The 17,894-nt window shown below is 45.1% G+C and overlaps 1 protein-coding gene across 5 annotated transcripts in view; it reads left to right on the top strand.

Annotated features, from left to right (window-relative positions):
* Actr3b (actin related protein 3B) overlaps positions 1-17,894 on the top strand; it is a 92,059-nt gene that overhangs the window by 46,512 nt on the left and 27,653 nt on the right. For 3 of the 5 annotated variants that reach the window (XM_021636891.2, XM_021636892.2, XM_060373774.1), the window contains 4 exons: positions 1,755-1,879; positions 3,326-3,436; positions 13,392-13,487; positions 15,208-15,315. In XM_021636891.2, the coding sequence (XP_021492566.1) occupies positions 1,755-1,879; positions 3,326-3,436; positions 13,392-13,487; positions 15,208-15,315 (440 nt within the window). Of the gene's footprint in view, positions 1-1,613; positions 1,638-1,754; positions 1,880-3,325; positions 3,437-13,391; positions 13,488-15,207; positions 15,316-17,894 lie in introns of those variants that run through there. The other 2 variants (XM_060373772.1, XM_060373773.1) reach the window with 2 other exon arrangements.

The following is a 17,894-nucleotide window of genomic DNA, read 5'->3' as shown; positions in this document are numbered from 1 at the left end:
GTTCTACAGAGCATTATTAAATCTGTACCTTTATTTTCTCTGGTGCTCCTTTAGAGTGACTTCTGAAAGATGACTTATTGGATGAATCCCTTGTCACAGTGTCTCTGGATTTCTCCCCAGAGTGGTTCCACCTTGCTGCCTCTTAAATGTTCAGGCATGTTTTCAGTGTGGCGTTCCCTGTGCTTAATGTTACTACCAGGTCCTGCTGTGTCCCTGTTGAGTGTCCATGTGCGTTATACAGCCCTGCAGCCCTTCGTGGGAGCTGGTGGGATGTGTCCCTTCCTTTCATGGTGAGAATACTTCCTGCAGGGCAGCTGGCTGGGAAGTACTCAGCTCCACGTGCAAAGGGGACTTCACTTTGTGACGTTGACACACTCCTGGGATGGTTAGGTCATAGCAGAAAGATCATGTGCCCTCCCTTTTGAGGGACACACAGGATTTTTATGGTGGGATTCTGAGGAGCTTCAGTTGGCACTCCTGTTAATTTGCAGTGGTGACTGTGGCTTCACCAAATATATATTAAATTCCTCAGGAGGTTCTGTTGGTATAGTTACAGAATCAGGCTTACGTTAGAGTGATGTGACATAGTTTGAATACTTTCCGAATTCACAGTAAGTATCAGTAGAGTAGAGTATTAACAGGACACACATTTCTCTGGAGCTCATTGGTGACAGCTGCTAGGGTGCAGAGCCTGGCTCTGTCTCTGGGAAGCAGCATGACCTTGATTGAGGTAGTAGTACCTACCTGATAGGCTTCTATGAGGACTCAGTGACTCTGCTCACGAAAAGCAGCCAGAGTGATCAGTAACTCTATGTGCTTCTTATTTTAGTGATTTGCATGTCCCTTCCCCTAGAGAAGAAGAAGATTTACATTTTCTGACCTGGGAGCTGTTGCCAGTTCTGTTGGTGGACTGGTTCGAATTCTTTGTGAAAAATGCATCAATGCAAGTATGAAGGGCCGGTGGACATTGAGAACATGTCCCCACCTTTGCCTGGTAGTCAGAGAACGTTTCCAAGGAGGGGATGTTATTCCACAGAGGCCTGATGATGATGAGGAGTTGAAGGGAGCCCCAAGGGTAACAAGGCATTAGGAGCATCAGTGCAAATGGAATCTTTGTTAAGTGTTTCAAAGTTACTGGATGTTAAATTCTGAGTGATTATTTATTTTTTAAGTAAAGTTGCAAATATGTACTGTTGAGATCTTCTGTGATATGGTTGTTTGAATATTGTATTTCTCTTTTTGCAACAGATGCTGGTCCATAAGCTTGCAGCTTTTCATTTTAATTGGAAGTTACAGTCCCCGACTCTATAATTAGACTATGTATCTAAGAACTATTTGATGTCACTTTATTAAAATGACTTGGGAGCACAGACACATTATTTTTTCCATTTCCCTTCCTCGTCTCTGTTGTTTGCTCCTCCTATGATGTATTTTGCAGTCGACATGTGGGTGTGGTCCATAACATCAGCTGGTTTTCCTAAGGGCTTTCTCCAGGTGAGGCCGCTTAATGCCATTGCTTCTGTGCAGAGTTAAAAGCAGTTCCCTTCCATTACGCTGAGATGATATGGGAGAAGAGTTGTTTGTTTCTCTGTTACCTCGTGTGCTCATCACGTCCTCTGTGGACGTCCCCACTCCAGGTATAACCTTAGCAGTCACCAATGACTTGTACAAACATACAGATCCTGTTAACTGTTCCTGCCAACTCAGATAACACAAGGAGAGTGAAAGAAACAAATTTTTTTTTTTCCCTTCAGGTATCGCCATCAGAGAATCTGCAAAGGTAGTTGATCAAGCCCAGAGGAGGGTGTTGAGAGGCGTTGATGACCTTGACTTTTTCATAGGGGATGAAGCCATTGACAAACCTACCTATGCTACCAAGGTAAAGTTGTGCCAGGCGGTGTGCTTGTGTAAGTGCACAGCCAAGGAGAGAGCCCAGAATGACTGAGGAAAACGATAGGCTGTCTGGAAACTGTGCCTGTGGGTTGTGGCATGTGGCTTCGTTCTAAGGCTTGGGTGGTCAGGTGATCAGAGGGGGTTGTTTTTGAAGAGGTGGATTTTTGAGTGGAGAAGCAAGGGGGTTAACACAGCCCTGAGTCGCACAGTTGTCAGCAGTGTGAGCAAGATCTGCCCTTCCGGAAGTTGCAGGTTGACTAATGTACCTGTCAGACCTGGAAACTTGCAGACTGTATAATGTAGAGGAAGCACTAATATTAAAGCAGGTAATTCTTCTAAAAATAATCTAAATTCATACAAAGTGATGGATTGATTGCATTATGACATTTTCACACACACATGTCGTTTTACTTTGTTCTTATTCACCTACACTTCCTCTGATGACCTCATGACCTCTCTTATCTACCTGCCCACCCTTGCTGGTTCCCCTGCTCCCTCCAAAGAGTCCTCCTTCTGCCTCGTGACATTTGTATTCCATTGTATTCCATTGTTCTCTTTTTCTCCTTCCTCCCTTAAGATTACTTCCTCCCCACTCATGGTATCCTTTTTGCTTTCATTCAGCACACATATACACACATGCAGAAAAAGAAAGAGAGATAAAGGGAGTGACTGATTTAAATCTAGGTTCCAAATATGAGAGAAAATATGCCGTATTTGTCTTTCTGAGTCTGGCTTATTTTATTTACTATAATAGTCTCCATTTGCATCTATTTTTCCTGCAGTTGTCATGATATCAGTTTTTTAATGGCTAAATAAATTTCCATTTGTGTGTGTGTGTTTATATATATGTGTGTGTGTATATATATATATATATATACACATTTAAAATATATATATTACATTTAAAAAGAATCCATTCATCTGTTGATAGACATCTAGCCTGGCTCCATTTCTTAGCCACTGTGAACACACAGCAGTCACCGTGGATGTGCCTGTATCTCCGTGATTTATTGACTCGGAGTCCTTCAGGTTTATACCCTGTGTGATCTTCCTGGGCTATGCAGAAGTTCTGCTTTTAGCTCTTTTTAGGACCCTTCACACTGACCTCTATGATAGTTGCATCAGTTCCATCAGCCGTGTGTAATAGTTCCTGTCTCTCCACCTCTTCACCAGCAAAGCAAGTCTTTCTTCTGTAGAAAACAAACGGACCAGAGGGAGTTGCGTGGCAGATGAGTCCTGTCTGCCTGCCGCCATCCAGGTAGTCCTGTGTACTTAGAGGTGACGCATAGCACAGAACTAGTTTTCTGTTAAAGTATGCTTTTCATATGAGAGTCCCCTTGAGCTTCCCACCAGGAGGCTTTTATCCTGTCGGGCCACGCAGCCTCCTTTGTGCTTGTGCGGTGAAGCTGTTGCTTGTATCCTTTTGCTGCAGTGGCCTATACGTCATGGCATCGTTGAAGACTGGGATCTTATGGAGAGGTTCATGGAACAAGTGGTCTTTAAGTATCTTCGTGCTGAGCCCGAAGACCACTATTTTTTAATGGTGAGTAGTTGGAACCAAGAGGATATACTCCTGTGAATTCCAAATTACTTAGATTTTTACACACAGAGTCCTTCTAAAAGCTTTGGCATGATTCAGTCTGCTTTGGGAGCAAATATCAGAAGGATCAATAAAAGTATCTGGAACCTAAAAGGCTTCCCACCCTGCAGAGCAGGAAGGCCAGAGCCTAGCTGCCCTGGGCTGCTTGCTTCAGCAGCTTGGAGGTAGATGCATCTTTTAGTGTGACATCTTCTGCTGGCTCTCTGGTGTCCCAGGATGGTTGTACAGCTTTCTGTGCCACCTCTTCAGAGTCTTCATGTATTTCTGCTCAGTAGTAGAGGGAAAGGATTTCCTGTAACTGAGAAGCCACTCTGAGGAACCTCCCCAGTGGCTTTGCCCCATGTGTCTGAGCTGTCCATGGGTCTCTCAGACTTGGAGGAGGGTTAGTGCTGTAACTGCCGGCACAGTGTCCAGAGAAGGAGGCTTGGTGGGGAAGTCCTGGTGTCCTCTCGTATCCTTGAGAAGTAACTGGACACTGTGACTATTATTCTGTTATAGCAGAGAAACCTCAGCCAAGAGGTCATTTTCTCAGTGTTTAGACCTTATTGTAAAAGGAAACTGAGCTGAGTAAGGGCTTTAATTATGGTATTAAGTATCGTGTCAAACAAAAGAGCGTAGAGAAATGAGAAGAAATACCTCCTGGGATCTATGAGATATAATTGTTCTATTTAGCAGAATTTTTCCTTCCGTGGAATATTCTTTTCACATTAAAACTAGTCTAATGTTTAAAATGCTTGCTTCTTAAGTAACAACTCTATACAACACAAGATGCATATTAAAACTTACATGAATTAGCTTTGGGTTTTTCTATCAAGCATATTGTCAAATGGTTCTGTATCTGATTATAATTTTTTCTAATGTTACTACATATGCTTTTTAGAATTGTCTGGTTTAGAAGGTGGTAACTACAAGGCTAATAGCTATGGAGTCTATATATTTACTGTCTATCAAGGAAATTCTTTGAAGGTGCTCTGACCTCTCCCTCAGGTGTATTTTTGAATTCAGAATGTTAAGTGTGGCTTCTGTGTTTCACAGGCCTCAGTATTCCCTCTCCCGAACACGGGCAGTGGTTGTATTAAATAAACGAAGCCAGGAAACTGACAGCGTGTGAGTTATTCTGTCTGTGTGGCCAAAACACGTCTGAGATCCCACCTGCCAGGGCTGGCACTTTTCCTGCTCTAGCTTATCACCAACTACCTGTTGGATAGATTTTAGGGCCAGGCACCGCGCCCAGCTGCTTCCTTCTGCCTGCTTCAGCTTACGGTGCCAGGACCTCTCCTCTGCCTAGTGGGCATCTAATCTAAGGCCTGTGGAGGAAGTGCAGGGACATGCCACAGGACATGCTTCCTGGAAACAAAATGACAACAGCAGCAACAACAAAACCCTCCAATCCCAAAACAGAAAGCCACCCAGCCACCCAGATTTTCTCTGTCTCTTGGTCTCTATTTTCTTCCACCTCTTTTCTTCTTCATCCCCCTCCTTCTCCATCCTCTCTTTCTCACATACACACCCTTTCCCGGTTTAGCTGGCACACACACACACACACACACATATATATATATGTATGAAAAATTATCATTTGCCAGGAAGAAATAGGAGGTAGTGTTTTAGAAAAGCCCATTTGCTAAAAATGGGCACCTATGGTGAATTTATAAAAATTCAACTTTATTATTAAAATATAAAAAAATATTGTGTTACACACACTACACTTTGAATTCTGTAGGTTAGTTTGTTGTTCTGTAAGTTAGTATGGTTGAGTTACGTGTTTTTGTATGTAGGTATGGATGTGTGTGTGTGTGTGTGTATGTGTGTGTGTGTGTGTGTGTGTGTGTGTGTATGTGTAGGTGCCCACAGAGGCCAGAAGAGGAACTTGAATCCCCTGGAGCTAGAGTTGCAGGCCTTGTGAACTGCCAGACAAGTGTGCTGGGAAACAGACTTGGGTCCTCTATGAGATCTTAACCGCTGAGATAACTTTCTAGCCTCTCCACCTCATTTTTAGTGTGAAATATTACACTTACGTATTTGCTGTGGGGGTGTGGGGGTGTGTCTGTGTAGGTCACAGAGCAGCTTACCAGAGCTGGTTTTCTCTTTTTTACCATGTAGACCCTAAGTCAAGGTGTTAGTCTTTGTCAAGTGCTAGCCATTTTGCTGGCTCTCACCGTTAGTTTTGAGACGGCCTCTCCCAAGTGATCTGCTTTCCACTCGGCTACATGGCTGTCCAGAAAGCAGCATGGATCCTGTGTCTTGCCTCTCAGGTGTGTTTGCTCACATACCTGACCTTTTACGTGAGTGCTGGGGGTCTGAACTCAGGACAGGTGTGGCAAGCGCTTCACCAGCGGAGCCATCCCCCAGCCTCAGGCCTCTGTTCTTCGCCATCAGTTGTTGGAATTGAGAGGATGGGAGCAGATGTAGAAGGGAGTGGAGACATCTATCTGCTGTCTTAGGTGAGGACTTTTGGGTTTAGTGTGCTTTAGACTTCAGCGTGTGCAAGCCCTAAGTGACTCATATTACCAGCTCTTAGGGACTGTCCCTATGACTGTTGTACATAATACAGAGTGAGAACAAGCTGCTGACGCCATGTTTTCTACATGGTTTAGAGACTCACACTGGCCTCGTGATCCGAGCTGGTGGTAGATGGGAATCCTGTGCCCATCCAAACACTGAACTGCCCAGACCTCAACGCACAACTATATCTTTTGAGATACCCTGTATCCCAGACTGGCCTGGACTCACTTCATAGTGCAGGCTGGCTTCCACTCATGGCAATCCTTCTGCCTCACTCCCCTGCTGTTGAGAGAAGGAGTGTGAGCCACAAGCCACCACATTTGCCAGAACGATGCTTTAAAGAGTTTTGGTGTTGGTATTCTGGGAGTTGAACCTCAGGCCCTGAGGCTTGCACAGCAAGCAGCCCATGGCCTCAGTGTGTCGTAGTGCCCACATACCCTGCTTTTTTCTCATTTTGCAACAGGGCCTAAAGTTGCTGAGATTGGGCTTGAACTCTATGAGACCTTGTCAGGCCTCAAAATTGTGATCCTCCTGCCTTAGCCTCAGAAGCAGCTGGGACCACAGTCATGTGCGGCTGGCCTGGTCACAGTGATCTGGAGTGGAAATCTAGTTGGAACTTGAGAAGGGCTCTTTCAGACTCTACGAATTCAGTTCACACAAGAGCAAGCAACACCAGCAGCAGTGAGACTCCATGGTGACCTTAAGGTGTGGTGACTCATGTGATGGTGGTGGGGGGTCAGGAAGGGTGATGTGTGGCCACGGTGTGGTGTAGGAGGTGGAGCTGTGTGACTGGGATGGTGATTTTGAGAGTGGAGAGACCAGTAGGACAGGCATTGACTCTGTGTGGGCATACTCTTGTGTAACACCTATTTGTGTGTGTGTGTGTGTGTGTGTCTGAGAAAGATAGATAGATGGAGGGAGGGAGAGAGAGATTGATTGATTCTGTTACTGTTCTGAAACTTACCAAGTAGCCCAGGCTTGGCCATCAAGTTCAAGAGATCACTTGTCTCCATGTTCCCAGCGCTGGGATTACAGGCACTTGCCACTGCACACACCTGCTTCTGCTTCCACTTCTGCTTCTGCTTCCTTCTCCTTCTCCTCCTCCTCTTCCTCCCCCTCTTCTGTTAGATTTTTGGTTAGCAAACAAAGAAAGGGATGTTTCATACATCTGTGCCACGCTCTGGAATTCCTTGGATTGTCAATGTTCTTAGTTAGGGTTTCTATTGCTGTGAGGAAACACTGTGACTAAAAAGCAGGTTGAGAAGGAAAGAGTTTATTCGGTTTACACCCCCACAGGACTGTTGGTCACTGAAGGAAGTCAGGACAGGAACTCACACAGGGCAGGAACTTGGAGGCAGGAACTGTTGTAGAAGCCATGGAGGGTTGTTCTTATTTATTGGCTTGCTCATCATGCTGTTCTCAGCCTGCTTTCTTTTCTCTTTTTGGGTTTTTTATTCTTCTTTCATATATTACACTCTGACCCCAGTTTCCCCTCCCTTCCCTCTCTCCCCTTCTTCCAGTCTCTTCCCCCACTCCCCCAGATCCAACCTCCCTCACCTCTCCTCAGAAAAGAGCAGGCCTCCCAGGGACATCAACTAAACATGGCGTAACAAGCGACAATAAGACCAGGCACAGACCATCACATGAAGGATGGAAGAGGCAATCCAGTAGGGGAAAAAGGATCCCACAAGTAGGCAAAAGAGTCAGTGACAACCCCCCTGCCCTCGTCACTCCCCTGCCACTGTCAGGATTTCCTCAAGAACACTAAGCTACTTAACTATAATATATGCTAAGGACCTAGGTCAGACCCCCACAGGCTCCCTGATCTCTGAGTCACCATGAGTCCCTGTTAGTTGCTCCTGGTGTGTCCATGACCCCTCTGGTTCTTCCAGTTCTTTCTCCCTCTTATTCGAAGAACTTGCTGAGTGTCACCTGATGTTTGGCTGTGGTACTCTGCATCTGCTCCCATCAGTTGTTGGATGAAGTGTCTCTGGTCTCTTTGATGATGATTCTGCTAGGCTCCAGTCCCAGAACAGTCTGCAGGCAGGACAGATTTTAGGTGGAAGGTTTTGTGGCTGGGTTGGTGTAAGCATTACTTTTTTACACTATTTTATTTTGGTTTCTTATTCCTCTTCCTCCCTTCTTCACCCTAATCCCCTCCAACACTCTTAACACCAGGTAAGGGAGAAGGAATGTTAATGGGGAGAGGGGTGTACTTATTGTAGGCTACTTCCTGCTGGTTAGGGTCATTGGGTTCCTTAGGACAAGTCCAGTCTTCGTTTCAAGATATTTCCAACTTCTTTTCATCCAGCTGCATCAACAGCATCCAGGGCAGCAGGGGGGAAGCACCAGCAGCCTTCTTCCTTTTTTGGAGCCCCCTTTCTCTCTCTGCGCTTTGGAGTTTATTCCCTCTCAGAGTCCTCAGAATTAAACTATCTACAGCTGGCAAAGAGCCCCTCTCAGGGCCCGCATGAGGCGAAGGGTTGGCTGCTGTGGACCTTCTGAATCTGTCCTACATCCCACACCTGGGATTAAAACAAAAACATGTTTACACATCAGAAACCAAAAATTCTACAACAGGTTGGTGTCCTAATCCCCCCACTTGAGGCCTTGCTGGTTACAGAAGATGACTGGTCCATCAGCCTACTTTCTTATAGAACCCAGAACCACAAGAGGAAGGTCCCTCCCCCATCTATATTAATTAAGAAAACACACTACAGTTGGAGTCCATAGAGGCATTTCTTACATCGAAGTCCCTTCCTTTCAGGTAACCCTAGCTTGTGTCAAGTTGACATAAAAGTAACCAGCACATTAATGGTGGTTTAGGCAAGCCCTCACCCAGTTCAGTGGCCACTAGCCAGCACACAGATGGGCTGTATGGGTTTACTTTTGCTGTTCTGGTCCACCCGCCTTCAAACTTATAGCATGCCATCACCGCCTCACCTGCTCTCTTTTCATTGCGTGTTTATATTTTAAAATTTGCTTCTTGGGTAGTTGAGGTGTCTCAGTAGGTAAAAGTGCATTCTGTGCAAGCTTGATGACCTGAGTTTGGTTCCCAGGACCCACAGTGAGAGAAGAACAATGATTCCCAAGAGTTATCCTCTGACCTACACTGGGGTGTGTGACACTTGTGTGCTTGTGCTCATGCACACACATACACCAGTAATCACAAACATTCCTTTACTGCAGTTACAGAGGGGTTTGAGGGTAGAACTAATTCTACAGACGTGCATTTAATTTTCTAACTCATGGAGAAATATAGGTTATTTATTAATTATTCATTCTACATCAGCACCAGTTGATACTTTAATTATTGCTATAATTACAATGCCCATGTAACTTGCTTTTATATGATGTTACAATCATATGCTTTACTATTAAGACAATAAGAAAACTTTGATCTTGTGTAATGGTTTGGGAATGTTTTAGTTAAGTGTGTCTTGCAAAGGAACACTTCCTGTACCTTTGGTGATGGACACAGAAGAAGTGGAAGGCCAAGGAGGAAATGGGTTATGAGGACATGGCCTTAGGAATACCGACTTTGATTCTGGAGCCAAGAGAATCTGACTACGTAACAGATATTGCCTGAAGTAGAAATAGAGAGTTTAATTCTTCAAAGCTGGTAAAACACTGTGACCAAAGGCCACTTAAGGAAAAAAAGCATATTTTGTCCTAAGGTTCCAAAGAGTCTGTCGCTGGCTGGGAGGCATGGCAGCAAGCTCCAGGCATGGTGACAGCTGCAGGAAGCTGAGAGGTCACATCTTCAATTACAGCCTCGAAGCAGAGAGCGAACAGGAAGTGGGACGAGGCTGTGAAATCTCAAGGCCCACTCCCAGTTGATGTATTTCCTTCTGCAAGGCCACGTCTCCTAAAAGCCAAAAAGCATCACCTATGGGGTCCAGGTGTTCAAATGCATGAGCCTACGGGAGACATTTCTCCTTTGAACCACCAGCACCCATAGTCATTATCATAGCAGCTGGAGTGGGCTCGCACACCCAGCAGCCGGTTCCTGTGTGTTTTGTTCCTGTTTTCAGACACTGCCTGCTGCTTCTGCTTTCTAAGAAACAGTATAACCCTTGTGGGTACAGGTACACAGGCTGTTTGGTTGTTGTTTTGAGACAGGGTCTCACCATGTATGTAGCTCTCGCTGGCTTGGAACTCTCTATGTAGACCAGGCTGCCCTCAAACTCACAGACTGTCTGGGTCTGCTCCTGAGTGCTGGGATAAAAGGTGTGTGCCACCATGTGCATGGCTCTAGGTACCATTTTATCCTATGTATAGAGCATTCTTTTCTTCATGTAAAATTTTTAATTAAAATATACCTGTTTCCCTCTATTCTTTTCCTCCCTCCAACCCTTTTTGTGTTCTTTTGCTCCAGCCCTTTAAAGTACCCCTCACTCCCTCTCAAATTCATTACTTCTTTTATTATTATTATTACTACTGCTACCACCTATGTAAACACACAGATAAATAAACATAACCCACTGAGTCCGTTCAGTGCTGCGTGTGTGTACATGATTTTAGGGCTGACCGCATGGCATTGTATACCCGTTGGGGGACTCACCACTGGGAAAATCTAATTTTTTTCTCGCTCTCAGCAGTGGCGCGTTGCTCATCGGGAGGTGCAGCCTCATGAAATTTCCCCTTCCACATCGGCCTGTGTCCTGGTGTTGTCCGTTTTGTTTAGGCAGCCGCATTGTCTCAGTGTCCTGGGTGAAAACACTTTCCTGTCCTTTCTAGGAGATTGTTTTGCAACTTCAAAGCGGCCTTCCTGGCCTGGCTCTTATAATCTTTCTGTCCCTTCTTTGATGTTCCCTGAGCCTTAGGTTGCAGGTATACTTGTTGTGGCCGGGCACCCCCTGAGCTGGTGTTTTTGTCTGTGTATGTTTTGACCAGTTGTGGTTTTCTGTCATGGTCTCTGTCTCCTGCAATGGACCAGCCTCTGGTGAGAGACAGATGATGTCTTGTTAGGGTTTCTGTTGCTGAGGTGAAACAGCGTGACCAGAAAGCAAGTTGGGGAGGAAAGGGTAATTCTGCTTACACTTCACAGCACTGTTCATCAAAGTCAGGACAGGAACTCAAACAGGGCAGGAACCTGGAGGCAGGAGCTGATGCAGAGGTGCAGCTTACTGGCTTGCTTTCCATGGCTTGCTCAGCCTGCTTTCTTACAGAACCCAGGCCCACTAGCCAGGCACTCCCCACAATGGGCTGGGCCCTTCCCCATCCATAACTAATGAAGAAAATGCTGTACAGCTACATCTTATGGAAGCATTAATCTCGTATAAGGTTTGTTTCTTTCATCTATCTCTAGTTTGTGTGTCAAACTGAAATAAGACCAGCCAGTACAGATGAGATTGACACAGATGAGATCGATGGATATAAGAATACGCATTCAGAATGCAGTTGGGAGTTATGCTGGTCTAGGAAAGTGGTGTTAGTGGGTTCTCCTCTAAGATCCATGACCTCTCTAGTCCCAGGAGGTTGTCTGGGTGTTCAGTACCAGGCTGTTGAGGAGGCCTCAGGTCTGATTAGAGCGCTGTTGGTCACCAAGTCTGAGTACCACTGTTTAGTGCTGTCTTGCAGGGCTTGTCATTGTTGTGGTTCACGGATGGCACAGTTGGGTAGCACCTTCTCTGAAAGCTAGTCCTCGGCGAGGAGGCTTCGTCCGAGCATTCCTTATTTAAAGATAATTAGGGTTTAATTTTGGGGTCAGGAGCAGTGTTGTAATTGTGCTCATTATAACACTCACCTCACTCTAAGCAATATATAAAAGGCTTTCTTAGCATTCATATTAACTTTCTGAGTTTATATACACCTAAAGATATTTTGGTTTTGCAAAATTCTGGATTGACATTGTGGTCAGATACCAAATTATTAGGCTGCCCTTTTTGCCATGGTGACTGTTAAGTATGTCCCAGTGTGCCTTGGAGTTAAGGTAGCCGTATGGAAGCCAGAGGCTCTGTTTTCCTCTTTGAAGTGTTAGTGGTATGCTCTCCTGCCTTGACAGAACACCACAGACAAAGCGGCTTAAACAAGACAAACAGTTTTTACAGTTCTAGAGGCTGCGGTTCAAGGCTAGAGCGGAACTGTTGGGGATGGGCCCTGGTGACAGCCTCTTTCTGGCCTTTCAGTGCTATCTTCTGCTATGTTATTACTTAGACTCTTTTCCCTGCTAATGTGTGTAAGGAAGAAGGGAGGGAGGGAGGCACACAGTAAGAGAGAGCAGAAGAGAGGAAGAAAAGGAGAGAGGGGAGATTTGTGGGTTAGGGTTTTAATGTGTGGATTTCGGGGCAGCCACAGTTGAGTCCATAACAAAGGGTAATGTAGACTTCTTGCCAGAAGGTCTAAAACATGTTCATTTAGTTTTTCAGTTTATGTAAATATAAGATATCAATCTTTATTGTTTTGGAAAAATACAGCACCTTGTTTTAATTTGTCTGTTTTCCGGTGATTTTTGTCCTAATTGGTAATAGTTACTGTTTGAAGGGGCTTTGACTTGTTGAGAATCTCTTTCAGCATTTTCATCTGCTTTGTTTCTATGTCACTCCAGGTGCACACCTACTCTCTCTTACTCAAAATGCAAGTGAGCAGAAGCTTTCAGACTTTGGAATACTTTAATATACATAAAGAGATATCATGGGGTTAGGACTGAGGTCTAAATGCTAAATGTATTTCTGTTTCATAAAGATCTGTACTCATAGCCTGACGGTGATTTTATGCAGTGTTTTCAGTGTACCTGTGTGTTGACTGCTACCTGTTACGTATGATCACTGTGACGTCAGGTGCCCAGCATTTCAGAGTTGGAGCACCGTAGGCTGCTTTCCCTGTGTGTTGTGGCTTTTGTCTCCTTTTGTGTTGTGATCACCTTTCTCTTGCTCTTTATTTTAGAATTTTTACATAATAATGTCTGTTAGCATTTGCTTCCAGTGCATGTGTGAGTGTGGCCTGGGGGACATGGCGGCCATCTTGGAGTGTGGTGGGCGGAGCCTGCCGCTGCTGCTGTGAGGGCCAGGTGGGAGGAAGCTTGAGCTGTGAGTCCTCACTCTTGGCTGTATTCTGCTGCCTTTGGCATCCTGCACCATGGTTCCCAGCTTCACGGTGGTTAAGTCTAATGTAGGTGGTGAGCAAGCTGCTCCTTTTCTGTGAGTTGTTGAACTTTGAACTTTGGGTGAGTCCTGAGAGCAGAGATTCCACAGAGGTCTTCACTCTGCCCTGTCAAAGCTCTTAAGACCCACAGTACAATACCTGTAATTAGTCACCCTCGGTGACCCCTGTCTTTGCAGTGAGGGAATTCTGGAATACCGTGGGCAGGCTCCTTTAGGTCGGCCTTTTTATAGTTCTGATATAGTTATAGGAAATTTGACGGAACACTAAATCTAATGCTCTCTTACAGACAGAACCTCCACTGAACACACCAGAAAACAGAGAATACCTTGCAGAAATCATGTTTGAATCATTTAATGTACCAGGTCTCTACATTGCAGTTCAGGTAAAAAAAAAGTATAATCTGTGATTCTGACAGTGTAAGAAGCAGTAACCCAAAAGCCCTTTCAGCCTAGACTCCTCTCTGCTCTCTTGGTGTGCACCCCATCACCAGGCTCTTTGGGTTTGAGTCAGAGCACCACCAAGAATCTAGTCTGTAATTGATTTTTATTCAATGCCCACGGATACGAAATCAGCCTGGCTCTCCAGTGTTCCTGTGCATAGTCCTGTGTGTTTTTATGTGCACAAGTTAGAGATGTAGGTGTGTTTTTGTTTGCTTGTTTGTTTAGCTTCTTACACTTACTTTGGGTTGTTGGAATTTTGAGGTTGGTTGAAGTTTTGGGGAGTAACTGAGATATATATCTTTCTCCAAAATTTTCCACATAATATTACTTCCTCCTAAGAAAAAAAGAGTTTCACAGGGAAATGCATTTTGGAGGTGCTATGTACTGTTAACACAGAAAAGGCTCCACCTGTTCCCACAGAAGAAATCTGTTAATTATTTTTCTTTTTCGACCTTTTTTGTGTGTGTGGGTTTTTTTTGTTTGTTGTTGTTTTTGTTTTGAGACAAGGTTTCTCTGTGTAGCTTTGGCTGTCCTAGAACTCACTCTGTAGATCAGGCTGGTTCTGAACTCACAGAGATCCATTCTGCCTCCTGAGTGCTGGGATTAAAGGCATGTGCCACCACCACCCAGATGAAATCTATGGTTCTATTCTCTCTCAAGAAAGGGAAGTACTCAGAAACACTGTACTCAGATGATAAGGATGATGATTTAGGCAAAGTCTTACTCTGTAGCCTTCCCTGACCTCAAACTCAGCATGAGCCTCTTGTCCCAACCTCTTGTGTACCCTGATAATGGGTGTGTGTCATCAAACCCCACAAGAACTAATGGTCTGTATGCCAGCTTTACCCACTTGCCTTTTAAAAGTTAAGTTCCTGTGTTCCAGCTTGGCCTGGCTTTGGGCTGGACGGTTGCTTTCTGTGCCGTGTCCTGTGCATTGCAGAGAGTGCAGCAGCAGCCACTCCAAGAATTCTCGCTGTGAGCAATGGCAGAGTGGACAAATGTTTTGTGCCTCTGGCTGAGAACCGCTGTCTTGCATCCAGCAGACTAGAACTTCTGGATGGGAGGCCTCGCGATCTGTTAGAGGAGATGTGTCTCACTTGCCCATCACAGAACCCTGGGTTTCATCCCAAGCACGATATAGACCTGGGTATGGTGCACATCTGCATTCCTCATACTCTGGAGTTAGAGGCAGGGAGATCAGGAGTTCAAGGCTATCCTTGGCTATACGACAAATTTGATGCCAGCCTGGGTTACATGAGACCCAGCCTCCAACCACAAGCAAACTCCCAAACAAACAAACAAACAAACAAACAAAACCTCCATGTGTACCAGCGTGTTGTGTTTGTGGTTGCACGTGGAACATTAGTAGATTAGAAGTTAAATCTTGTGATTTAGCAGTGGAATTCCATTTCATTAGTTTTCGTTTGTAAAACTTTATATGTTCTTTTTGAAAACTCTGCTCCATTTGAAGTGAAAACTTGCACGCCAGTTGGCTAAGTGAGAATTGTAATTTGGAAGATGTGGGGTAGGGAAAAGGAAGTTTCTCAGACTTACTAAGGAAGTAAGAGTTTCCCTGCAGAATGGGAGACCAGCTGAGCAATGGCTGCCAATCTTTCTGGATGCTGTGTCTCTCCTCAGTGTCTGTTCAATGTCTCTCTCCAGGCAGTGCTGGCTCTGGCGGCCTCTTGGACATCCCGGCAAGTTGGTGAACGCACACTGACGGGGATAGTCATAGACAGTGGAGATGGTGTCACTCATGTTATCCCAGTGGTAAGCAGGGGTTCCTACTTTACTCTCTGAGGCTAACATCTGACCTGAGGTAAGGAAAAAGAAAAGAGAGAAAAAGGTGAAACAAAGCTCAACCCCCTCTAATTGAGATGCTATCATCTATGTTATGTACTAGAAAAATGGCAATGCAAACTTCCTTCCTTCCTTCCTTCCTTCCTTCCTTCCTTCCTTCCTTCCTTCCTTCCTTCCTTCCTCCCTCCCTCCCTCCCTCCCTCCCTCCCTCCCTCCCTCCCTCCCTCCCCCCCTCCCTCCCTCCCTCCCTTCCTTCCTTTTCTAACTTTTTTAAAAATCTGAGACAGTGTCTCCTTGGCTGACCTTAAACTTACAGACCTCTATCTGCCTCTGCCTCTCAAGTGCTGGGATTAAAAGTATGTGCCACCATGCCCAGTCTTGGCATTGGGAATTTAGAGAGCCTAAGACGATGAGAAGGAGTTTGAAAGATGGCCATGTGCCTTCAGCAGTCTTGACGCCAGCTTTCTGCTGTATTCCCGTGAGTGTCACACCAGTGTCCTGGCTCACTGTGGTGGCTTGAATGAAAATGGCCCCAAAGGCCCATAGGGAGTGGCACTGTTAGGAAGTATAGCCTTGCTGGAGGAAGTGTGTCACTAGGGGTGGACTTTGAAGTTTCAGATGTTCAAGCCAGGCCCAGTGTCACTCTCGCTGCCTGCTGTCTGAGGATCCAGTTGTGGGATTATCAGCTACCTCTTTAAACCATGTCTGCCTGCATTCAGCCATTCTTTCCACCATGATGACAATGGACTAAACCTCTTGACTAAACCCCGATTAAATGCTTTCCTTTGTAAGAGTTGCTACAGTCATGATGTCTCTCCATAGCATCGAAACCCTGACTAAGACACCATTCTGAGCTGCTGCAGTTAGATACCATTCTGGATGCCAACGTGCATTCCCAGTGAAAGGCTTTGATCAGCTGGGGCTTTGAGGAACTCGCTCTTGCCTCTAAGTGTGTTTAAAAGGCACAAAGGAAAGAGCTCACGTTTTGCCTTGCAGGATTCCTTTTAGTTCCACCTTTGGATTTTAAGATATTAGAGAAATTACTTCTAATCCCAACTTCAGGAGGCTCTCGTCTCTTTCTTTTGGTCCAAGGGACTATTTAAAGGAATTATTTAAAAAAATCATTCTTTTGAAAATCCACTAGTGTCAGTGGAAAGTCAGCCATTCCTGATCATCCTCCTTCAGGTTTCCTCAGTAACCATAGTTACAGTGTTAACTACAGTTATTTAAGTCAACCTAGTTATAAACACACACATATAAATATATGGAGCTTTCTTTTTAAATTTCAAGTTTTTTGATTTTGAAAAGTCGTGTGGGTGTGCATGTGTGTGTGCGTGTGTCTGTATGTGTGTGTGGGTTTCCATGGGAGTGCATGCCAAGATCATAGGACAACTCGTCAGTTCTTTCCTTGTACCATGTGGATTCCAGGGCTCAAACTCAGGTTCAATACCTTTATCTGCTAAACCATTTTACCAGCCCTTAAATAAGTTTTTTTTAAAACAAAATATTTAAAGGTTATTTAATTATATGTATGTGTCTCTGTATGAGTTTGTGCATGTGAATACAGGTGCCCCAGAGGTCAGAGGCATCCGAAGCCCTGGAACTGGAGTTACAGGTGGTTTCATGCTGTCCGATGCCTCAGTCTGCTGCATTCTGGGCCATTTCTCCAGCCCCTACATCTAATTTTAAAATGCAAATTAGGGTATTAAGAAAATCCAAAGCCGAGCGGGCGGTACATCCTGTTAATGGTAGCGTTTGAGGGGTGAAGGCAGGAGGTTCAGAAGCTAAAGGCAATTCTTGGCTGTATACTGAGTTTAAGGCCAGTCTAGGGTACATGAGACCCTGTCCCAACCAGCTCCACAGACATTAACACCTTCTGCCTTCATTGGCACTTGACTGTACATGTTGTGTGTGTGCACAAACAAACAAGCTGAAAACAACAACAACTAAGCCAAAGCCAAGCAAAACGGGTACATTCCCTTTCTTCGAAAACTGATAGTCAAGATTTTGTTTCAGTAACCGAAATGACACCTTGCTGCTTTTGCATCTGGCAAAAGGCCAAAGTCATGCAGGACTTCATGGTCAGGAAGGACAGTCTCTGTCAAGTCTTGTCACCCTTGCACCCCTGCCCGAGTTTCCTCTCTGTGGGAGGAATGGACCCTTCTCCCTCCAGCACGTGGGCCAGGGCCCTTCAGAGCAGGCTCAGACCCTGGCTCTTAGTGATGCCGTAATGGCCTTGGGCTTTCTTCTTGACATGGTGCCTTGAAGAGAGCAGGTCTCAGCTCCAGGGGTCGTAGCCCCCGAGCTGCTGAGTTTGCTTCTCCACCATCTGCACACTGTAGATGAGGGAGAGGCAGAAGCCCGCTCTTTGATCACTTTGCCCAGGGTCACTCAGCTTCCAATATGATAGGAAAAGAAGACATTTCACAAAGAACCTGGGTGCAGCAAGAAAGGTTTTTTGTTGTTGTTGTTGTTGTTTGTTTTAATTTTCATGGTGCATTAGTTTAGTTTCTTCTCCAATTTATAAAAATTAATTTGTTACTGAAAAA

The sequence above is a fragment of the Meriones unguiculatus genome, chromosome 21 (genome assembly GCF_030254825.1).
Source record: "Meriones unguiculatus strain TT.TT164.6M chromosome 21, Bangor_MerUng_6.1, whole genome shotgun sequence".
Taxonomy (NCBI): Eukaryota; Metazoa; Chordata; class Mammalia; order Rodentia; family Muridae; genus Meriones; species Meriones unguiculatus.
This window is presented reverse-complemented; position numbering and strand designations above follow the sequence as displayed.